At 41.2% G+C, this 25,130-nt stretch overlaps 1 protein-coding gene across 1 annotated transcript in view; it reads left to right on the top strand.

Annotated features, from left to right (window-relative positions):
- LOC107554231 (ciliary neurotrophic factor receptor subunit alpha-like) overlaps positions 1–25,130 on the top strand; it is an 85,306-nt gene that overhangs the window by 52,709 nt on the left and 7,467 nt on the right. The window contains exon 3 of the mRNA XM_016236685.1: positions 18,891–19,008. Coding sequence (XP_016092171.1) covers positions 18,891–19,008 — 118 coding nt within the window. The remainder of the gene's footprint in view (positions 1–18,890; positions 19,009–25,130) is intronic.

The following is a 25,130-nucleotide window of genomic DNA, read 5'->3' as shown; positions in this document are numbered from 1 at the left end:
CACTGAGTGGCGCTAAAACACGGGTTCAATACGTGAACCCTGGCACGTTTTTATTACGTTGATATAGGTACGTATTGCTCCTCGCCTCTCAAGTACGTCTCCGTACTCCGTGAGTTACCGAACAAACCTACCGTCGATGAAAACCCATTGATATGAATCTGGATATGTGCGGTGCTAACGTTCAAAAGCATCGGTTTTCAAATCTCCCAGCATATTAAAATTGTTTTGAAGACATAACATGATATTCTTCAAGTAATTGTGCGAAAATTACGCTTTATTAATCGAAACTCTGTAAATGTGTGTGAAAAGGAATAAAAGGTGTCAGAGTTTTACTGCCTCTAGTGTTCATTTCTTTTGGAAACTGCAGTGATATGTACTTATTGGTACGTATTTCGCGTCTCGCGAAAATGTGCCCCCGGGTACGTTTTTGCCATGAGACCAGGTTGCTTTTAGGATACATTGAGGAGAGGTGTCTAGTTGCATTTTATGATTAAATGACTTCTGATGTGCAAATCAGTTCTCTGGGAAGCACTGACATACTTATTATATCTAATTCAAAAACACATGGTCATTGAATAAGCAAATATTTCTCAGTTTAACCTAATTACAAATCCTATTGCTCAGACTCAGACTGAGTTTATTCAGATGTAACCCCTCACTATTCGGTATATTCTGTTTCTCATTAGGGTTTGGCAGTGATCTAGCAGAGAAGTGATGCTTATGTGGTCAGATTGTTTTCTCCATAGATCCTTGATGGTGCTTTAATGGAGAAATTGTTCGGCGTGCTCATAATGTCTGTGATTAGGGAAATGGCAATAGACCCTTGACAATGGAGGAGTGAGGAAGTCATTCTAATATTGATCATGTTGATGACATCATTACGCAAAACACAAAGCACACACACATGCAAGCATTCATCGTTACTGACCTTGGTACTTGCTATTTAGTAAATGCTGTTTGTCCGGAGTGACAGTATCATCTATTATGGAATGTTTCCCAGGGTTAAGTGGTTGCTCGATGGTAGTAAAACAGAATTGCGATCTCAATAATTCTTCACCACTGAATCACGTAATACGTAATTGTCGATAAACCTGAAACTGTTGTGTTAGCAGCGCCGATCTTAAACTATTAGCTTACAGCCTTACCCCTTGACCTTTGGACAGTAGCAAAAACAGCTTTCCTTTTTCTCTTCCCATTTCTTTGTTTGATTAAAAAATATCAGAACATCCTTCAAATTTGAGCCTAAAAAAATATATATATTTATATATATATATACTGTGTATATATATATATATATATATATGATAAATATAATGAAAATTATTTAATTTTAAGCTTTAAAAATACATCTTAAATTAAATGCATCTTTAAAGCAGAAGTGAGTGGATTTTATTCTTTAAAATGAACCTTCATTTATTAATATATTATATACTCTGATAACAATTCTTGGCATTTTATTATTTTTTTCCTGCTCTAGCCATTTTATTTTGTTTTAAATAAGTCAAAAGTACTGATTAAGACTTTTTGGTAGTCTGACTTTATTATGCACACTTTGTTACATTTTGTGTGCATGTATCTTCAAAGTCTTTACTGGGGTGTTTATGCACACACATGTGGAAAGCATACAATGTATTTCATCAGACATTCGCATGAATGATGAATATTTCATAAGAAGCGTTTTTTCCATTTTCAATATCTTATGTTACCCCACTCACAGCAATAACCCAGAATACAGAAATAGACTCTTTTTGAGAGGAAGGACAGTATAGAAACATCTGCGTGAAAGATGACTCATAAATTTCCAACGGTTTATGCTGTATTTGATCAACGATCAATTTAAGACCTTAATTTAAGCTTTAATTTAAAACCAGGATGACTTAATTAGTATAATGACAAGGGACCAAGATTATCTTAGCAAACGAATTGGCAAGCCTAAGTATTTGTTGTTTTGAATACAGTTAGGTCACATGAGGACACAAGCCTTTTCAATTAAAGAAGTCTATGTAAAACCAAGCCTTTTCTGTGCTTAGCATGGAACATCAGCCAGCAGTGGCTACAGTAATCTTAGAAAACATGAAAATTAATGGTTCACCAGATGATTTCATATATACAATTTTAATTGATTTTAATTCCACACCATTCTGGTTTGGAATGACATTGGGTTGAGTAAATAATGCCAGCATTTTTTAGTTTGTTTGTCTTTTTACATGAATAATTTCGTGTTTAAACACATGCAGATCTCTGAAGTTCCAAGTCTATCGCTTTTACAAAACATTTGCTGTCATTGTAGCCAACTATGTGGCAAAACCTGTCCTTTCAGACTCAAGGCTCGGACAAATCATGGCGATTCCTGGCTGTAGGACAAAGGCATAGTGATGTGTGCTGAAAGGCTTCAGTCAGTGGCTGTCTTTTAGTGTCAGAAGAAAAGAACAGCAACCAGAGGAGCCACAGCATGGAAGAGCAGCGAGTGAATAAATCCGGCTCCGCGGGACGGCATTTATGACTTCATCCCAAGAGATCAGTACGCTCCATGTAGAGGTTCTCCAACATGTTGATGATCATCTCCCTCTGGTCTCATACCTCATTTTCTTTCTGTTTGCAGCTCTTTGAATATATGGCGACATTGATGTGGCTCTTTTTGCCTCCTCACTGTATCTTTCTTTAGGTTCCAACTGTGAAGCCTTCATAAAACTTTTGTTTCTTTTAGAGGAGTGTTTTGTCTTTCAGTCGCTCTTTCTCTTGCTGTTTCTTTTGCTTTATATCAAACCCAGTCTTGTTGGAAAATATATCTCTACCTACTCCAAAAATTTACCTATTCATGCAATGCATTGCAGTTTTTAGCTGAAAGGACCACTAGTGACAGTGAAACGCCAAACATTTTTATTATTTTTTCACCCAAATTATGATTATGGGGGCAGATTATCGATTAATTAAGACTTATTTTCATGCGGCTCCTTGCACAATAAAGGAACCGCTTAGCACATGATATGCAAACTAATACATTATGATGTTTGCATCACATATGCAGCCTCTATGTATAGCTTTTCTGATGTAGTAAACTTGTTTGGTAGCACACCTTGTACTTGTGATACGAAGCGCTCTGGTTCGAGTCCTGTGAAACAGACGTCACGATAAAAGAGCTCAAAGAACTGTGAAAGCCAGCTAATAAACAATGATTGCTTCAGCAAATGTGTTTTCTATTTCACATTTGCTTTTGTTAACGCTATCGTTTATGGTCAGGTTTAGTGTAGGTTGTACAGTACGTTATTTTCGAATTCGACATTTTAGCGCCAATTACCTGAGATTTTATTTGCATACTGCTGCAATACGTATAACAGCCAACATCATAAAATGTTGCTAGATTCACGGTCATTTGCTTTGGATTGAACTGGACATGCTTTTAACGTGACTCAATGGATTTTTTTACTTTGAAAGCGTTGCGAAACATGCAACATAAAGCAACGCAATATCATTTTGCAGAAATGTCGCCACGAGTAGGCTGCGTTTTTCATAGAGCCTGGGTTGCTATTATCACTCCGTTCGGCTTTCCAATTGTTGAATTGGTCATCATGTTCACAGTTAACTTTAAATATGACTATTGTGAAGACATAATGCAATTATATCATATTAAATATCTGAATGTCTTTAAAACTGGTGTATTGTTCAACAAACATCAACTCTTGACAGAAAAAAAAATAATAATCAAAAAGGCATGTCTATATATGTTCAGTGGTGAAATTTTAAATTGATGAATAAATAAATAACATTTTAGTTTAAGGAAATTCATGCATAGACACTATTTATATTTGTGTAAAACACTTATTTCAATATTTCTGATGAAAGATCATAAAAAATATTTGCTACCGAACTTGTGACTGGTGTACATGAGGTCAACATGGAGAGAAATTGTATCCACTGTAGCTAGTGTATTCAACCATAAACTGCAATTTTAATACAAATCAAGTATAACTTTTGACTCTTCTGTGTTTGTCTTTTGTCAAGTATTATTGGAGTAACCTCCTATCATGACAGACATTTTAAACATGCCCTTATTGTATGTTTGACATTGCTTAAACAATATTTTTGATTCACAAACCAAGAGAAACGCATCCAACGAAAGGAATGTGGGACAGATTTTCACACTAGAGACTCTAGCGGGGGTTTTTGAAAGACAAAAAGACTTCCATTATCAGGTGGAATTGTGGTTTGTGTAGCTTTGCACGCAATAATTAGCATTGTCACCTTCCATCGCTATCCACAGCTTAGGGTCTTTTGATTCTTTCTTCACCCTCCCTCCATTCCCTCGCCGAAATTAGAATAGTAACACACATTGAGTAGTTGCTTGTATGTGTGTGGAGAAGTAACAGAAGAAATGTGGTGAGCTAATCCCCTTTGTGCCTCTTTCATTTAAGGGATGTCCGGCTACATTTAGTGCTTTCAGACAGACTTTTTCCTCCCTTTCTCTGCCTATTAGCATGTTAGCACGTAACACTATGACAAGCTGGCATTTTCATAGCTGTATGTTTATTTTTTTTTGTCCTTGACTTCTTTTTTAACATATTCTCTGGGGTTTACATTTGAGAGCTCTCTGCATTAATTAAAAACTGTCAGTAATAACATAAGTGTTTCAGTGTGCCAAGATATGTTATTATGGGAAATTATAAGTTATTTTATTCATTCGGTAGACTTTTAACCATTAACCTACCACAATGCACAATGTAAACATAAATAATCACAGTCATAGATGAATAACTAGAAGTTCAGAAGTCCTAAAACTATGAGTATTTAGATGTTTTAGAAGTTCACAGCTCAAATAATACACATATCTTTAAATGAGGTCAAGTGCTTCAATGATCAGTGCTAATTGACTTTATGCCACAAGTGCTGTCGATAGAGCCTAACTTGTATTGAACCCTGAACATTCATTTAAAATAGTACTGAATGGGTTTCCAGTTGATGCACTCGTCTTGGCTATGCATATGTCCTTAATGGGTTTTGTGTAGATGTAAATAATAGTTATTATAAGCGTCCTTTATCGCATCTGTCCAAAATATTTGGAATTGTAATATATTGATCATCAATACCTTCTGATTAGCTGATTAGCTGCTGCATTAATAAAAACGCAATCTGACCCAATACCAATGATCTTTTACTATCTTATGTGTAATTAATGTAGTTATGTTTTTCCAGTAAGACGTCATGACAAAAAAATATGTTATGGTTATGCCAGTGGGAGCAATGATTTCTGATGCATCGCTAATCCCTTATTTCCCATCTGTTAGCACTGAGTTCCTTGTATCTGAACACTGGCGCCTGTTGCCCAGAATAAGACATTGCTCTAGCACATAGGCACACAGTGCCGAGATCATGCCATTAGATAAGTGTAGAGTACGGCTCTGGGCGCAGATTGGAAGAACCGCTATGTAATCTCCTAATCCCATTAATTATTACATACAGTCATTATGGGGAGCGTAATCCCCCCCTGCAAGACCCAATCCGTTCAGAGACACAACAACGCTGAAATGGAAGTGAGCCGTTCCTCCTTTTGCTTTTTGTGATCTTGTGCAAAAACTAATAATAGGCTTTTTTTCTGAGGTGTTCCACTTCTCTGAAGCTGATTCTAGTTGTTGCATTCAAGAATCTTAGGACTGGAAAAAAAACAGCTCTGTTTTTGTTAGTCTGACCTTTTATAAACTGCAGTTTATACCAATAAAGATCAATGAAGTAATGTACATAGCCTGAGGGCAACATAACTTGAAATTGTAGCAGTTGTAGTGAGTGTACTAAAAAATAAAGAACAGTTTTGATGGGAGATGTAGAATTTTGTTTGTGTCTGTGTGTCTGTGTGTCTGTGTGTCTGTGTGGAAGTGAGCCGTTCCTCCTTTTGCTTTTTGTGATCTTGTGCAAAAACTAATAATAGGCTTTTTTTCTGAGGTGTTCCACTTCTCTGAAGCTGATTCTAGTTGTTGCATTCAAGAATCTTAGGACTGGAAAAAAAACAGCTCTGTTTTTGTTAGTCTGACCTTTTATAAACTGCAGTTTATACCAATAAAGATCAATGAAGTAATGTACATAGCCTGAGGGCAACATAACTTGAAATTGTAGCAGTTTACTAGTGTACTAAAAAATAAAGAACAGTTTTGATGGGAGATGTAGAATTTTGTTTGTGTCTGTGTGTCTGTGTGTCTGTCTGTCTGTGTGTCTGTCTGTCTGTCTCTCTGTGTGTGTGTGTGTGTGTGTGTGTGTGTGTGTGTGTGTGTTTTGACTGGCTATCTCACCAACAATAATGTGAGTATACCAACATTTTAAGGCATTTCTATTGTGTTTTTGACTGTTATTACTGTGATGAATCACTGCTGGACTTATTCCCATTTGAGACAAATACTTGAATGAATAGGCTTCTTGTATGTGAAAATAAATAAATAAAAAATGTAGGCCGGATAAATAATTTATTCTTAACATGTGGTGACTTTATTGGGATAGTTCAAAAATGAAATTGCTGTCATTTATTCACCTTAATATTCATTCCAAACCAGCAGGATTTTCTTTTTTTTCTGGGCAATATGGAAGATGTTTTGAAAAGTGTCTCTGTATTGATTGATTGATTGATTGGGGGGGGGGGGGGGATTGATTAAAGTAATCAAATGTAAAAATTAAGCAGTGCACAGACTTCGCCATATGAATTAAAGATAAATTGATTCATAAAGTTATACAATATTCAGTGAAGAGCAGTGAATAATTCTCTCATTTTCTTTTGTTGTTTTATTAACAGATGATGACAGACAGCAGCAGATTTATACAGTAGGATGCTGTCACGGAATGCACAGATACTGACTAGAATTCGATTACTTTTCAAACTGTTTATTTTCACTAAAGACATAACTGACTGTGTTTAGTGAAAACTCACAAAGATGGACATTTTACATATACAAAGTGCAAAGTAACCTATATTTGTCCGTGTTTCAGTCCGTCTCGAATCGCGCACACGGAAAGCGCTTGGGAAACAGTGTCTCCTCCGCGGCTCAGTGCAAATTTAACTCGATTTTTTAGTAGCACGCAAGAATGGCAGGAGATTGTATATGACAGTCACGTTACATGATTTGACTTATTTGGATGTTATGTAGAAATGGCGAAAGTGCACTGCATAAAGTGTTTTCATAACCGCTGACCAAAATCAAAAACAAAACTGAAATTAAATAATCGTTGAGAGCAAGAGGGCCCCCTTTCATTCATTCATTCATTTTAATGCAAGTCCCTTTTTTCCAACCCAAACATCTTTCAAAATATATTCCGTTGTGTTCTACAGATCTGAAATGACATGAGGGTGAGCTAAATGATGACAGAATGTTTATATGTAAATAAACTATCTCTAAGAACTTAAAAAAAAAAAAATGTGCATGATCAAAAATCATATTGGCTAATATTTTGAAAATCTATAAAAACTTAAATGATGATGTTACAGACGGTTTAGTCTTCTCTCCAGAGCCTGATTCATTTAAAACGTTATGTCCCAGCTTTATGTGAAGGCTGTTTTTATTTACTCGGATTAAAGGCAGCTCTTGTTACATGGGGAAAGGGTAATTGAAATAGCAATGCAACATTTAATAAAAGAAGCTACATTTACCTCAAAATAGCAAGCTTGTATTTTATAGATTGTTTCCTACTGTCTCCCTCTTTTGCTTCTGGTAAACAGTATTAATTATGTGCCAGATACAGAAGTGCAGCAGGTAATTTGGTTTGATTCCTGCAGAATCTTCAGTCTGCACAGAATTCTCTCTTGATGTTTTTTTGTTTTTCATTAAATTGCATTTTCCAATTTGTAAATGGACCAGATGCCTGCAAGTGAATCTGTTTGACTCTCCGGAGATAGAAGACGACTGTCTGGAGAGCCCAGGTGATTTGTTCTCATTTCTCATTGCAGACGTCGCTGCCATTAATTGAGACAGAGGACTGTGGGTCTGGCTAGCCCATAACTCCAGACCCTAATGAGAATTGCACATTTTGTCCGAATTGCACGCTGCCTTGCTGATCCAGACAGTCCTGAGCTTTGTGCAGGGTGAGGCAACCTGCAGTATATTTAGTGAAATGTGTTACAGATAATGAGCTGTTGGAAGAAGAATTATATGCCAGTGATTGTGCTTGTATACGTCTGTTTGACTTCAGGGGTTGAAGTTCCAAGTTGCTATATTGCTAAATGTAACGAATACAATGTTGCTCTTAGTCTATAGCGTTCAAAATGAAATATAAAAATTCAACTAATATGTTTTATTTAAAAGGTTTTGTGTTGACCAACCATTTGGACTTTTTTTTTAAAACATCATCTCCTCCTTGAGATCCCTGGCAACCTCTTGGTCTCATCAGGATAAAGAATACATGTATTTGTGAGGATAACATGCCTAGAATACAGATACAAGATGCCATAATACATTATTAATGTCTTTGGCATGTTCCCTACATTTTATGTTCAGCGTATGAACCCTTCCGGAATTACTATTTCATAACATTTCAATAATTTTTGTGGTTACATCAGTTGTGTGTATGGCCATTACTTAAAAGTGTTTCCATTTGCATTATTCTAACAAAATGCAGTTTTCCTGCAAAAACAGGGACAAGCTTGGTTCTGAGTGGACGAGGTGCATGGAAGAAAGGGTGTTTAGCTCAAAGGGAAGTTTGGGTGCAAGGAGGCTGTGGTGGAGAAAAAAGCTCTCTGAAGTCCATTCATGGTCCAGTGAATCAATGGAATTCCTTCTTTCTTATGTTCGGAGCACCCAGAGCAACCCTGGTACACATTCCCAAATGGCCACTGTCCCCCGGCTAAGTGTGTGATTTGGGACGAACCCCAGAGTTCTTTGACATCGGGAATGTAGACTAAGCACAGCATCCTCCGCTTTTGGGCCTTTGTGGGACAGAATGTTTACGTTGGGTTTGAAGCTGGCTTGAAAAACTTTACTTAACTTCATATCCTTTTACAGAAATTGCAGACATCTGTTGAACTGTGACTAATTTTCACTTGGCCTGAGCGTGTTCCAAAGTTACACAGAGTCCCGATATCTAATTATAAGCAGAGGGATCGTTTATGCTGTCGTTGCGGTATAGAAATTAAGTCCCCGATGTGATTCCTGCAGGGATTCTTGGCTTACCCATCAGAAATGTTAATCTGCCTGATATTTTCACAAGAACACTGTGGAGGAAAATGTCAGGAGTAATGGTAAATATTAAGGGGAACCATTCAACTTAACCTGTCCTTTTCCTCTCAAAGAAAATTAGACTGAAATTAGAGAGCACTTTGGGCTCCTGCTGCCCCCATTAGAACCATTTTCACCCATCTTTTTAACCCGTGTATTACTTTTCATCTAGCAAGTGTTTCTCGGTTGAAGCCGTTTTTCGTTTTTCAAACCACAACTCTGGGGTTGCCCTCATATAGAATCTTTATCCCACAGGTCAAAAGCCCTGGAGCAGTCAGGCCTATTGAAATTCTTGGTGAAACCGAGGCATTCCATCTTGATGAGCAGTGTCCATCTAACAGATTGACAAATTAAGCTGTCACGCAATGCTTGTGTCAGGAATCTGACTGACAAATGCAACCACGAGGTTAGCAATCCATTCGCATTCCAGCATCTGTAAGAACCGCCCACCCAGAACTGATTGCCTGAAATGACACCTTTCTCGCTTTTTTTCCCCCCACATCGAGATGAACTCTGCCATGCATTTAAAGCCTTGAAACTATTCCCAAAACCCAGACTGGTATTTTGGACTAATCCTCTCACTAGAACTTCTAATCCCTGGTTTAAACTTTAAACTTTAACAGTCACTAATTAAACACTAAGTGGTAAGTCCAGAGACCAACTTTGTGACAGGATTAAATTTGCCAGACAGGAACTGTCTCGCTTTTTTTCCCCCCACATCGAGATGAACTCTGCCATGCATTTAAAGCCTTGAAACTATTCCCAAAACCCAGACTGGTATTTTGGACTAATCCTCTCACTAGAACTTCTAATCCCTGGTTTAAACTTTAAACTTTAACAGTCACTAATTAAACACTAAGTGGTAAGTCCAGAGACCAACTTTGTGACAGGATTAAATTTGTTTAAGCTGTCTACAAATACCAATGTGTCATTAGGCTTTTTGTGGCCAAATGACTTTCCTGACATATTAGAGGCCATTACTTCACCTCACCTCACTGAAGATACATTTTAACTCTTAGCAACCTTCTTCATTATCTAGCTGACTGATGGACCACAACAGGATGAAAACAATCCTGCATACCCATGGGTTCCTGAAGCACCCATGTGGCGTTTAATTCCAATTGGGTTTGGGCCTGTCAGAGTAGATTACCTCTAGTATTTTAAGCTGATACACTCTCATCCCTGCTCGACCCACATGGCTTTCGATTGTCTTGGCGTGCCAATTTTCAGCTCAAATGCTCAGGCTGCTCGCATAATGAGGAGGCTGCAGCCATACTTTACACATCTGCATAGATAGCACTTGCTTATCATTGCTCTTTTGTTGATTTTGATTGCTTCCATTGTCCTCATTTGTAAGTCGCTTTGGATAAAAGCATCTGCTAAATGTCTAAATTTAAATATGTAAATGTAATCTGCGGGTGTCTACTGCTGACCTAGGTCGCTAAAAATCTGTAGGTTCATTACCCTGTGGCCAAAGTGAGTCTATGAAAAATCTCTGCTGTCATTTTCAATGGATCAAACTCAACGGTCTACAGTTTGCCCTGCCTTCCACCAGACCCTAGCTTACATCTTCCTCTTTTTTTCCATCAAAGAGGGCTTTGCATGAGCAAATTCCTGACTGATCAGAAACAATGGCTAGTGATCAGCAGCAGTAGAGTGAATGTGGGCCAGCATTTGAGCTTAGTGGTCTCAGGCAGAAACCCGCCATCCTCCCCTTCACAACACCCTCTTTTCTCCGTCTTTAACTCCCAACCACTGCCCCTCCTAACTCAAACCCTAATAGCTGGGAAGGCTGTATGACAAAGGGAACAAACAGGCATGTAATACCGCTCGTTCCTTGTGGATGACACAGGGGACAGGAATGTGAAGGGGTGGAGGGGGGAGGGGACGTCAGGAAAAGGCAAGGTGTAAAGAGCTGACTGCCAGAGCCCACTGTCAGATTAGAGCCATTAGCATGACTGTGGAATGACAGGGAGCTCCATCCACACAATGAACACCATTTATCCCCTGCCTCTCTGTATAATATTAGACTGGCCGTACACCATCACCCACCCTACCGTAGATGGAACCAGACTTCCCAGCTGTTCACAGACATTCATAAAAAAAAACTGAAGCACCGTTCTGACACCATCACCCACCCTACCGTAGATGGAACCAGACTTCCCAGCTGTTCACAGACATTCATAAAAAAAAACTTTAAGGGATTTAGAGGGAATATTGGATTGTTGAACAGCTTGATATTTCATTGAGGCCTGTCCATCCTCACCGCTAGTTAATCCTTGACTAATTGGAGATGATATGGTCTGTGAGCTACAACCTGATGCTTACCTCTCTCCCTGCTTAAAAAAAATAAAAAAAAAATCTTAGCTCCCCCAGCCTGGTCAACTGGTTAGGCTGGCTTGTTTTGATGGTTTTAGAGGGCTTTTTTAGGCAGACCAGCTGACCAATCAGCAAAACCATTTGAATAATAACGAGTTTGGGAGTTGATCTAGACTTGATAACCAGCCTGGTCAGATTAGGAGACCAGCCAAACCATCTGAAAACTAGATTGGTCAAGCTGGGACACCAATGAAACTGTGCTGGAGTAAGCTAAATTTCTTCAACTAATAGGAATTTGTTAAATGCATATGTAATATTTATGTGATTGCACCTTTGACTCTAGTGTTAAAGAGATCCTTACCACCAAATGGAGAATGTTAGAGCTTCTCATTAGTGTTAACTTTCATGTTTTCGCATAGTATGCAATCCTTTTTGCTTTTTTTTGTTTGTTTTTTTGGATACAGAGACATCAAAGTTTGGCATTTGACTTGCTAATAAATGTGAGTGAGTGCAAACACATTGCCCAGTGTTCTCGATTAATAACACCCCTGTCAAAACTCATCTATTCCGAATACAGACACTCTTGTTTCCCAGTAGGGCATGCATGATAATGAATGATTTGACAATGTTCAAATACAAAGATACAAATTTCAGGGTATTGTTAAGGTACAGCAAAGAAAAACTCACAGAAAGAGACTCTTTTCTCATGGGTGTCCACAGTGGCACTAAGACCACCCAAACACTGCTCAGTTCTGGCTTTACTTCTTCCATGCTGTTGTCTACAAGGGCAGTCCATTTACCTATCGCACCCCTCCTTCATCCATCAGCCTCTCCCTCTTTGTTTTTCAACCACATGCTCGGCAATCATCAGTCTTCCTCCCTGCATTTCTGTCAAATTAGCCCCTCATGATGATCACAAATTAGTCCCATTTCAGAGGCTAACTCCCCCTGATGACTTACCCCCTCCCTGTTCCCATCAGATATTTGTCTGAAGCATTGGGTTCTTTGTGATTTCATTTCAACTTTGTGACTGAATGGGGGGAAGAGACAAAAAGATTTACCGGTCTAGTTCTGTGGATCTCAATAGACACAAACCTTCACGTTTAAGAAAACAAAATCATCATAAATATCATAAAGAACAGTTTAAATAACTACTGTACTGTAATAGTATATGTATATATGTAATATATATATGTAATGTTGTCATACAAACTTATCACACAAACATACCATAACTTTGTGTGATGCAAATTAAAGTAAGTTATTATTCACTGATAATCTTTCTGTTCAGTTGGCTATTAAACACTGTAACTGTATCAAGTCAGCGAACTGATCTCAAGAACCTGTCTGGTTCATGAACAAATCATTCAGACTACTCTGAAAATATTAGATCAACTGATTTATTAATAAAAGATTTGTTTCAAAAGAACAGTTCTCACATAAACTCGCCAAGCAGAGCTAGAGTGAAAACCAAGGTTTGCAGTGCATAATATCTTAGACTTCTGTCTGTTCCTGACACAAAGCTATCATATATCTTTAGACAATGTACAAATTATATGATATTTTTGCACTCTTTTGGGGTCATTTTGAAGCTTGACAGCTCAAGTTCTACCTCAGTTACCAGGATATTGTCCATAAATTATCATTTTATGTTTCATGGAAGTAATACAACAGTCCATTCAAGAAGGGGTGTCTGCTCCTGTTCCTAGGGGACCACCTTTCACCAGAGGTTAGCTCTAATCCTAATTAAACACACCTGAAACAGCTAATCAAGGTCTTCAGGATCACTAGAAACTACCAGGTAAGTGTATTGGAGATCGGCTCTGCAGGAAAGTTGCCTTCAGGAGCAGGATTGCTCCTTAAAAGAAGGACACAGATATAAATAGCACCTACCCAGAAGACTGTAAACCATGATTACAGCAGTCTACGTTTAGGTCTGAAATGTTGACTGGTCAAATTCACTTGTTGAAAAATATTTTGTCTGCATGACTTGCAAATGCAAAGATGTGGTCACAGGATAGACCAGTGTACTTTGTCAACTCCAACTTGCGTCCATTTTCCAATACTACACTGTGAAGTAATCCTGCATCCCAAGTTGGGATTCACTCTAGAGCTAGGTCACAGAACCAAACCCTATCCGAGGAATTCCCTCAGGAGTGACCAGAACTTTTAACGTCCTCAAAATCTCTCAAACATCCCTTTGTCTCGATAACAATCGGATGGTTAAGGGACAGTGCAGGAGAGGGCCTGTGGAAAAAGGACTGCTATTTTTTCCACCGCACGCTAATGGCTTCAATATAAAATGATTGCCTTGAGGTTTAGAGTCTCAGAGAATTATTCATGTATTCCACCCCTCTACAGATGGCCCCAGCTCTAGTCATATGTACAACTTGTGTTGCTACCTTTGAAATTCAACTCATAGAATGTAGGAGTATTTTCAGTGCAATTTCACTGAAGTGGATATAATCTTAGACTGGTTGTTTTGGTCACAAAGGGCTAAAAGGCATGACTGGTGATAATGTAGGCCGAGATGTGATGTGGATTTCTGGGAAAGCTCTGACTGGTCTCTAAAGGTTTGCCTGTTGGTTTTAGCAGCATCACACAGCTCAGCTCTGAACAAGAGACAATTATAGCAACCTGTTCGAAAAGCTGGGGGGAATGTTACATATTAAACTAATTGCATGTTGTTATACATTTAACCTGTAGTAAAAGTATTACTTAATTACTACATTTAGCCTTTGAAGGGATGGGGACACGTCATGCTAAATTATTCTTTTCATAGGTAAGAAAACAGTCTAAATCTAGTGATCTGAAGCTGTCGAGAGCTGGTTTACATTACTAGACGAGCCTGACCGAACACACATTGAGTGAAAACAACAGCACCTACACTGTCAAAGCCATTGAGACCAGGCTTTTTAAAAACAAAGTATAACCCATGTTTTTTCTGCAGCTTTCACTGTTAAAATGGATTGTTAACGCCATGGACTGTTAACACTGCACAGTATATTACTCTTAGATTTATTGTCACCATACAAAGTGGATTTCGCTCGTGCAACGCTTTGAAATGGTTTTGCTAAAGATTGCTGACTGGCTTTTTCCTGTCCCATTTGCTCAGCTCTGTTTGTCTCTACGGTGTGCCGAAACATATGGTCGAGAGGAGAAATGTTTTAGCGACAAAACACAGCATGAGTAAAGTGCCGTCTTTTTTGTTCATGAAAGGGGGAACCAGAACAGACTCTGTGGTTAGCGCTCAATTTCTGTACATCCATGACACAATACATACTCAGAGGAGATTGATGATTTATTGGCTCTTGTGAGAGAACAATTCATTTAGTTGGTCTATAGCAGTGGTCTTCTATAGAATCACCCTCATTCCGATTCATGCACCTCTGTCGAGGATTTATGGGGCTTTTTTATATTGAACTATCGATTAGGATCCGAGGCATAAGATGAATTTGCATGCATGCACAGAGAGAGCAAAGCTGTTCTTTGAAAAGATGCCAGCCAGGCACTTTTTGCTCAGGACAAGCACTGTGACTAATTTATGATGATGGTTTTGTCTGTTTGAAGACCCCACCCCCTAAACCCTGGTCTTCTAGACAAGCTGCAATAATAAAAGCACAATTTAGGGTAACTACATAATAGAAAAATGATAGATAAAAAATCATAATGTACATTGTAGTATAGCATGCATAGATGAACAACAAATATGATAATAATTTATTTATAACATAGTTATAATACAGTAATAGAATGACCAAATAAGATTCTTAAAAATGCATATAAAAAACAAATCATAAATGCCTGTGTGGACCAGGTATCATGATTAATTTAGATGCTGCTGCCCAGTGAACCAGAATATGTTTAAAATGTTGCATGTGTCATTGATTTCACAGGTCAAGTTTTGTATAGAGCGCCCACGTGTTAAATCAAATATTTAAAAATGTTAAGTGATCGTATTAGACCACATGTCTTTGTTTCAAGGTATTGTATTCAAATTAAATAATTATGCTTTCAAACGCCCACAGCATGCTTCCAGATTAAGAACCACTTGTCAGCTGTGTCAGACAGCACGTTAGGTGCTGGTCGAGACAACATTAGGGGTTTCCTGCAAATGATCTCCACTTTTTTTTTGCAGGTAGAGCCCTTCCATGCAACTTGACCCCCATTCCCTGACCCGCACTGCTCTCGCCACTGCTTCCAATTGCCGAGCACATAGTCCACATTCCAGACGTGTCACGGAGGGGAGGCTCCGACCCAGCTTTGACAGATCAGCAGTTAGTGATGATAGTGGTGGTCGCCTGAGATTCACTTGCTTGCCTTTTATGTGGCCTGGCGGCTTGACGTCTTTCATTGGGCCGGCCTTTTAATGGCCTCAGATTAGGGAGCAGACAGCCAGCAACGCAGGGGGCCAATAGTGCAGCCTTATTTTTTTGTATTTTGTATGACCAGCTGGATTTGTTGAATGTGTGAAAAGAGTTTACCTGATGCCTCTAGGGTCGTAGACTCGGTTAGAATCACACATTATGCTTTCAGTGCCTTGAGTGACAAGCAGGATTCAGATTTAAAGTGGGGTTAAAGAATAAGCAGCCAAGGTCAAAGGCAAATGTTTTCGCATGTTTCATTTAAATTGCATCAATATAGAAAAACAGGACTCCGGAAGGCTGAGAAGGACTTTTTTTCACCATTAAGTGTACTTCGTCTGACAGCTAAATTGCACCTCTTCATTGACTGCAATTATCAGCTTTTATTACAAATAGTACTGAAGTTTCTCTTTTTGTACCAAGAGTTTGGAAGGTATCATTTGCTAGGCCTTGATATGATATGACAGCACTCCGAAGTGTTATGGCTACATAAAGTGAGGTCTTGCTGACTATATTGGGGGGTGGGGTGGCCTTATCACTTTTTGAGTTTCACATCAATGAGGCAAACGGTCCCATGTTGTTGCTTTACGTAAAGCAGTGTTTTAGTGTGTTTTATTTAGTGTATATGTTTATTAGTTTATTATATATTAAAAAACTCATAATATTATATATATTTTTTTCATTTCTATTTTCCATTGAAATATAACTTAGAACTTTCTTTATGAGATTCACCCCTCCTAACTAAGCACTTTAAATAGCTTCCCTTTCATTTCCTATAATGCTAGTGTGATCAAAATGGCTTAAGTTACACTTTTGTTTAGCTTCTCCACATCTCCGGCTAACGCTGTTCCTTTGGCACCGGTAGCTTAGATGAAATCACTCGTAAGGAAGAACACTGAGATATGTCTTTTGTCACTTCAACAACATTCTGTCCTAGAAAAAGGGGGGAAAGAAAAAAAAACATACAGGAAACAATCGAGGTGTTGCTAGGTTGCAAATTCTCTCAGAAAAGCAACCTTCTTTTGTTTTGCCGCTTTCGTCTCTTTGGAGAATGTCTCTGAGATCTTCCACTCTGTGGATAGTCATGCACTTTCCTTTGGGAAGGGTGGGGAAGTGCAAGGGGAGGGTTCCGGTGTTATTAGTAGCCGGGGATAATGGTCCGTGAGCTGTCAGCATGCCCATTTGGCCTGAGGTTGAGGAAGGCCTCCTGCAGGCACAACTCTATGGAGGAATGCACCTCCTGAGGAGAACCTGTCTAAACTCTGAGCTCGCAGCTCATGGATGGAATGTCAGGTCAAACGCATCGTGCTCCGGACTCCTCCTCTCCTCTAACAAGTGTTCTCCTATCTCCTGTATCCTGTTTTCTCACACAGCTAATTTCATTTCACTGTTTTAGTCTAGCAATGTGTGGTTTGCAGTTACCCAATTTTTGGTCATTATTCTTGTTTATTTCCTCGCAAAAGAGTAAAACTAAATTCGTAATTGATTCTTCATTGTTGACTAATGAATTGAACAATATGTTTCACCCAAGTAACAGCAGAGTGATTTAAAAGGACAGCATTTTCACAGAAAATTTCACATCCTGCTGTAAAATAATATATAAAATAAAATACATTGAAAATTACATGTATTAGACTTAAAGTGAAAACTCTGGAGGGGTCAGTGTAAGAGTTTATTGAAGGAGGGACTAATAGGTAATACTTGTTTCTGGACTTATAAAATAATATTCTTTGTCTTGTTTTTAAAGTAAAAACATCTCAACATGATTTATTTACCTTAATAAAAAACTGCATATGATGTTAAGGCTTGTTTTCTCAATCTATTTAGAATGCAAGTATGATTTGTGTTATATAACTGGCTTTATTATTATTATTATTAGTAGTAGTAGTAGTAGTAGTATCATCATCATCATCATCATCATCATTATTATTATTATTATTATTATATTTGCTTTTTACCTTGTTTATTCTTAAACCACTGCAATAAATAAATATTTTTGAAAAAATAAAATACAAAAAGATCTGGGTGCTAGGGTGTTCTTGGTGGTTGTTAGGGTATTGCAACATGGTTGCCAGGGTATTATTGGTGGTTGCTGATTGGCCCAAATCAAAAGAGCCAACCCTCAAGTCTGTCAATTTTAGTTTCTATATTTGGGTCACTTTTTTGTCTGTTTTATTGTCCACTAAGTTGACTGTCTAAAGTAACTGAACACAATTTGAGGCATCATTCATGTGTGTTACACAAAAAAGTTGTCAGTTGTATACCATAGTTTCACATAGGTTAGGTTATTTGCCGTAATAATGGTGCTTACCTTAGCAAGCACCACTATTCACATGGCACAGAAAGGGCTTAAAGACACTTTCAAATGTTTTTTAGTCTGTGCCTTTTATATCAGGCCTTAGGAGAACCGCAAGTTCCCACAAGTGCATAGATACTTTGCCGAAATCTCCATCAAAAATCTCAAAGCCAGTTTCATCGCAATCACGTAAGGAAAGAACGTGTGTAAAAGCTGCCAGCTTATTGCGGTGTTTAGCGCAATCAAAGCTCAAAGGGGAGCCCATAGGTGAGCTTTAGAAGCGGTTTTGTTTCTTGCGGGCTCTTGTTTGTCAGGCCCCCGGGGGCCGATGGAGATGAGGAAGGAGAAGGCGGCGCTCAACAGCCAACAGGGCTTAAATCACTCTCCATTTCACACACAGGAACACATGAGAAGGGGTAATATTATGCGTAACCCTGGCAACTGGTCCAAGTCATCAGTTTCAATTCTGGCAGTGGTAGGCATGGTCCAGTGGCGCTGTAAAAAAGGACTCTAATCTGGAAGGAGGGCATGGGCGGTTATTACATTTCCTTTCCCACTTGATGCTTGGAATAGGGGAGGTTCAAGGGGTTACACGGCCAAAGAAGCTGGGGATATCGTGAAAAAAAAGAAGCCTCCTGGGACTTGTATTTTGGGCTGCTGATGGATTTCCGAAGGTGTTGTTACTGACAAAGTACTTACATTTCCACCCTTCTGCTTTCTTCACAGTTCCTCCGAAGGAACCGCAGGTGACGTGTCGATCAAACACCTATCCCAAAGGCTTCTACTGCAGTTGGCACCTTCAGCATCCGACGTATATCCCAACGGACTTCGAAGTCTATGTCCAGTAAGATGTTTTCCTGTCTGCATTTCCCTTTGTTTACAATTCCATCTGTCAACCTTTGCTTCCCGCTCAGTCCCAACTTCCTCCTGCTCGCCTCTCGCTCCGTCTGTCATGTCATGCACTCGCGTTTTCGGCAGAGGCTTTAAGACACACCGAGCTCATCTGAATCAGTGATCTGTGCGGTCAGACGCTGTCTGCTCAGAGCTGATTAGACCTGTCTGATTCTGAGTGCTGGAACTCAAGGCAGTATAAGTGGACTCTCAGTCGAAAGCCCCTGCGGAATAACCCTACTAGAGCTCCATCACTCTTTCTCTCAAACCCTCTCTCCTCATCTATCCACATCTGTCTGGACAACCAAAGAGTAGCTTTATCCTCATCAGTCACAGAATGGAAACGTCTGAATCCACACTGGTACTTACAAACACTAACGTGATCACTTTGAAAAAAAAAAAAAAAGTTAACTTGCTGCATACTATTAGCTGAATACACCAATTCAGCGTCTAAGGGTATATAAACTAAAATTCAGAGGACATGAAATATGATATTGATATTTATTCAATCATTTATCCTAATAAATAAAAATGTGTCTTTAGCAGCAAACCAGCATATTATAATTATTTCAGAAGGATGATGTGACACAGCTTTCCATCCATTACATTTTAAAACGTATTAAAATAGAAAAGTTATTTTAAACCCTAATAATATTTCAAAATGTTACCGTTTTTTTTTTTTTTACTGTATTGTTAATCAAATAAATGCAACATTGGTAAGCATAAGTAATTTTTCTCAAAAATATCTTACAGATCCCAAACTTGACCTTGAACAGTAAGATCTTTTTTTTTAGCAAATTCCAAATGCTCAGTATACTGGACAACATATATTCAATCAAAATTTTTAATTTTTTCATATTTAAAACGGTAACATTCTATTATGATACATGTATAAGAATATGTATTTTTAAGCTAAGAAAGAATCACACAAAATATTAACAGGCAATGTGACAGCATGCATTTTTAAATTAGTTTTTAAATATCATATATATATATATATATATATATAATGTGACACTTTATACTGGAGTAATGATACTGAATATTCAGCTTTGCATCACAGGAATAAGTAACCTCTATTCTTAACAACTTTAGAAGAATTAATAATCCATTAAGTTTTGTATTTTGTTCAGTTGGGGTCATAATACATAATTATACAAGAGCATAGTGTCAGGACTAGTCATTATCTACATGAAAAGGGATTTATGTATGAACATATGCTACAAGGTTTTTGAAGTATAACCCCAATAAAGCTTCATCAAAACCTAATAAATGAATTTTGCAATGTGTGTGCAGAGCTGATATCAGGGGGTTTAAAGGTCAGCTACAAGGCCTCAGCCCAGATGGACCCTAGAGGCGAGCAAATAGCAGCCCCTAATTTAACATATCTGCTGTTGTGTCACATGGTGCCACTGCGGAACATCAAAATGGAATAATAATGTTTGCATGTTTTCCATACAACAAAATGTCTAGGTTATGTATGTAACCCTCGTTCCCTGAAGGAGGGAACAGTGATGTAACGTCAGTGACCGACGAATTGGGATCTCGCTTAGAGAGACCAATCCACTTAGAGTGTAAACTAAACGAGCCAATGCACATTGGCATGCGATGATTGCATCGATTCAACGCATGGTGACCGACGAACTGGGATCCCTACCAAAGAGCCATGGATGCTGCCCCTTCCAGTGTCCTGTGCGAGCTGCCTGCGTCCCTTTTTGGTGTAGGCCGGGGCTCGCAACAGGAAGACCAGTCACCGTTATCGTAGCACTACCCACTCAGTGAGATTGGATAACACTGGGAAAACGTACCCGTTCCACTTGGAACAGGAACGTTGCGGATGCCCCATCCTTCCTGAAGGAGGTTTCGGAAGCACTTACTCATATGCAGAGTGTTCCCTCGGTCAGGGAGTAGAACAACTGGCAGTGAGAGATTTCTGGAGAGGCAAGCAGGTCTATCTGAGCGGCTCCGAAACGTCTCCACATCAGCTGGACCGCCTGGAGAACAACTGGCAGTGAGAGATTTATGGAGAGGCAAACAGGTCTATCTGAGCGGCTCCGAAATGTCTCCAAATCAGCTGGACCGCCTGGGGATGGAGTCTCCATTCTCCCAGGAGCGTAGCTTGTGACAGCTCGTCGGCCGTACGGTTGAGCAGACCCGGAATGTGAATGGCACGAAGTGACCTCAGAACCTTCCGACTCCAAATGGAGGAGGTGGCGGGCGAGTTGCGACATGCGACGGGAGTGTGGACCACCTTGTCGGTTGATGTACGCAATGGTCGCCGTGTTGTCTGTTGGGACCAGCACGTGCTTGCCTCGTAAGCACACTTTTAGACGGTTCAAGGCAAAGCGCACCGCTAAAACCTCTAGGCCAGGGGTGGCAAACTCCAGTCCTGGAGAGCCTCAGCCCTGCAGAGTTCAGCTCCAACCCTAATAAAAACTCACCTGCCTGTAGCTTCCTAGTAACCGTTCAGACCTTGATTAGCTTGTTCACGTGTGTTTGATTAGGGTTGAAGCAAAGCTCTGCAGGGCTGCGGCTCTCCAGGACCGACATTCGCCACACCTGCTCTAGGCAATTGACATGCCAGCGCAGTTGAGGGCCCATCCACACCCCTGACACTGCGTGTCCGTTGTACATGGCCCCCCAGCCGGTGGTGGAGGCATCCGTGTAAACCACAGCATGCCTGGAGACCTGTTCTAGGGGCACTCCTGCCCAGAGGAACGCAGGGTCTGACCATGGGGTGAAGGTTTGGCGACAGTCCGGTGTAACTTGGACCCGGTGAGTGACGCGTTGCCACGCCCACCTCAGGACTCAGCCATGAAACCAGTGCTAAAGCGGTCTCATATGAAGCAGCCCCAGTGGTGTAACTGCCGCTGCACGGGGTTTGTGAATTCAACGAAAATGTAATAATTGTGAATTCAACGAAAATCTAATAATTAATTAAATCATAAAAGTGTAAAATTAAAATAAATAATTTTAAAATAACAACAACCAAAATAAAGCACTTGCTAAAAAGATTTGTTTACCTGCATGTCATGTTACCATTAACCATAACTCGAAAACATCTCAGGTTATGTATGTAACCCTGGTTCCTCGAGGGAATGAGATGCTGCATCGGAAAACGCTAGGGGAACGCCTTCTGTGACCACGCTCTGAATAACATGTGAAATCAGTCCAATAGCTGAGCGGGACGTCACGGGCGGGTGACGTCATGACCAGGAAGCTATAAAAGCACGTGCGGCAGAGCCAGCGTCAGCTTCAGGAATGAGGCAAGCGCTGGCAGGGATGCCGGAAGTATGGCACCGAGACGCAGCATCTCGTTCCCTCGAGGAACCAGGGTTACATAGGTAACCTGAGACGTTCCTCTTCAGGAACTCGAGCTGCGTCGGAAAACGCTAGGGGAACGAGAATGCCCACACCGCCAGACTTCCAATTCTCTGCCTAGTGTGGAAGACTGCACAGCTAGGGTGAGAGAACAGAAGAGCCCGGAGTGGCTAAAGTAGGCAGGGCTCGCCATCCCGAAGGCCAACTTCTGGAGGAGTGAATCTTGACCCCCAAAGGAGAGGGGAGATCAGAGGACTAGAGTCTATGTAATAGCATCCTGATCCACCACTTAGCCTAAGCTTCTCTGGCCGGAGGCCTCGGCCTCAGCGCACCACAGAGGAAACGTGTAAGAAGAGGGTGGCTTCCCACTGAAAGGCCACCGAGAGGGGCGTGGTAGGCCGCAATGGCCGCCACTAAGCCCTCTAGGGTGGTGTGGGTCAACCCTGCGGATAAACAGGCCTGCAGGAACTCCAGAACAGTACCAAACGGGCAGTTAGCTGGCTGGCGGTCTCCGCAGAAATACAGTTTCCTCATAGAGGGAGCTCTGGATGGAGGATAGTCTCAACAACCTTGGTTGAGAGTCTGGAAGTTATGAGTTGTGCCTCCTCAGAGGCCACACCCACAGCTTCCACAGCTCCGGGCGGGGGCGTGCCCTCCGCCTGTGAGAGGAGATCTCTCCTGACGGGAATCTCCCATAGAGCGCCATTGAGGAGAGAAATCAGGCCTGAGACCCAACTCTGATACTGATACTAACAACAGACGGGCCCCGTCCCGGTGCACTCTCTCCAGAACTCCCGGGAGCAGAAAAATCGGAGGAAAGGCATACAGACAAAGCCTCGGCCCACGTCTGTACCATGGCATCCAGCCCCAGTGGAGCTGGATGAGTCAGAGAGAACCAGAGGGGACAGTGTGATATCATATGAGTCGCAACATGCCCACCTGAGCCTGGCCAAACACTCTCCATATCTGCTTCACCCCCTCGGGGTGAAGCATCCATTCTCCGGGCCTCAGCCCATGCCTCGACAGGATGTCTACTCCCATATTGAGATGCCCAGGAATGTGAACTGCTCTCAGCGAGAGGAGTTTGCCCTGGGACCACACAAGTATCTGGTGCGCCAGCTTGTACAAGGGGCACTAACGCAGAACTCCCTGGTGGTTGATGTAAGAGACCACCGCTGTGTTGTCGGTGCGCACCAACACATGGTGACCTCTTAGGTCTGGGAGAAAGTGTTTCAGAACTCGAAACATGGCCAGCATCTCCAGACAATTGAATGCCACGTCAGATGGCGACCACTCCAGACCATGGGCAGGGTGGCCACTGATGACCGCACCCCAACCGGTGAGGGATGCATCCGTCGCTAGCATACGTGGCGACAAGGAGCTCCCAGCACCGGGCCCTGAGAAAAGAACCAAGGTATCTACCCTCGGGGAGAACCCCTTGTTATTGTGCCACCACTGTAGGGGTCTCATGTACAGCAGGCCAAGAGTTATCACATTGGACGCAGCTGTCATCAGCCCAAGCAGTCTGGAACTGCTTGACAGTGAGTGACCGGGCTTCTCTTACTCTCGCGACTGAGGTGAGGATCGACTCGATCCGAGCAGGAGACATACATGCCTGCATCGTGGTCGAATCCCACACCACGCCCAGATAAGTGGTTCTCTGTACTGGAGAAAGCACACTTTTCTTGGCGTTAAGTCTTAACCCCAGCTCTTTCGTGTGAGCGAGAACGACATCTCGATGTCGAACCGCCATCCGCTCAGACTGAGCTAATATCAACCAATCGTCGATGTGGTTGAGTCATGAAAGTGTGGGGTGAGAGTGCAAGGCCTAAGGAAGAACCAATATTGGTAGGCTTTTGCCCCCAAAAGCAATCCTCAGGAACTTCCTATGATGAGGAAGGATGGAGATATGTGCATCTTTTAGACTGATCGTGACACATCAGTCCTCGGACTTGGTCTGAGACACTACCGGCTTGAGTGCGGGTGTGCTGAACTTCAGTCGCATGACTGAGCGGTTCAATAGGCGCAGATCTAAAATAGGACGCAACCCCCCATTCATCTTCGGGACAATGAAGTACCGGCTGTAGAACCCGGAATCTGTCTCGTGCGGAGGGACCACCTCGATGGCCTCCTTCTTTAAGAGAGTAACTACTTCTTGTTCTAATACCAGAGCCTGCTCGGGACCCACTAGAGTGTGGGGCCCCGTTGAATCGAGGCGGACGAGAACCGAACTGGATTCTGTAGCCTCTTTCTACAGTATGCAGGACCCATTGAGACACATTTGGCAGTAGCTTCCACGCTGCTAAATAATCTCTCGAGACTGATCTCTGGTGTGCCCAGAAGCGGCACACCGGCAGGGGACAGCCGAACTAGCTGCTCATGATACCTCCGTAGAGGTAGCGAGCCTCTTAGTACCGCTATGTTTACGGGTGGTAACTGAGAGAAGTGCTCGCCGGAGACCGCTGCGCCCTGGAACACGGCAGGGTTGGCAGACCGACCTCCTGAGGGCACTGAGGAGAGACGGGCACCGTGTAATGCGGTGTGAACTTCTCTTCTCCAGAGGGGCCTGCCCTCCGAGGTCTTGAGCCACAGCATCAGGACTCTCATAGCTGAAGTCTCCTATTGAAAACTACGGCCCTCAGACCCACGTCATATGCTAGGAAGACTAGACCACAGCCTACTCGGTGCAGGACCCAATGAAGCACACTTGGCAGGGGCTCCCACACCGCCAGGTGACCTCCTAAGGGAACCAGT

The sequence above is a fragment of the Sinocyclocheilus grahami genome, unplaced genomic scaffold (assembly GCF_001515645.1).
Source record: "Sinocyclocheilus grahami isolate Dianchi unplaced genomic scaffold, SAMN03320097.WGS_v1.1 scaffold495.1, whole genome shotgun sequence".
Lineage (NCBI taxonomy): Eukaryota > Metazoa > Chordata > Actinopteri > Cypriniformes > Cyprinidae > Sinocyclocheilus > Sinocyclocheilus grahami.
Note: the sequence above shows the minus strand (reverse complement) of the source record. Positions and strands in the feature narration are given on the sequence as shown.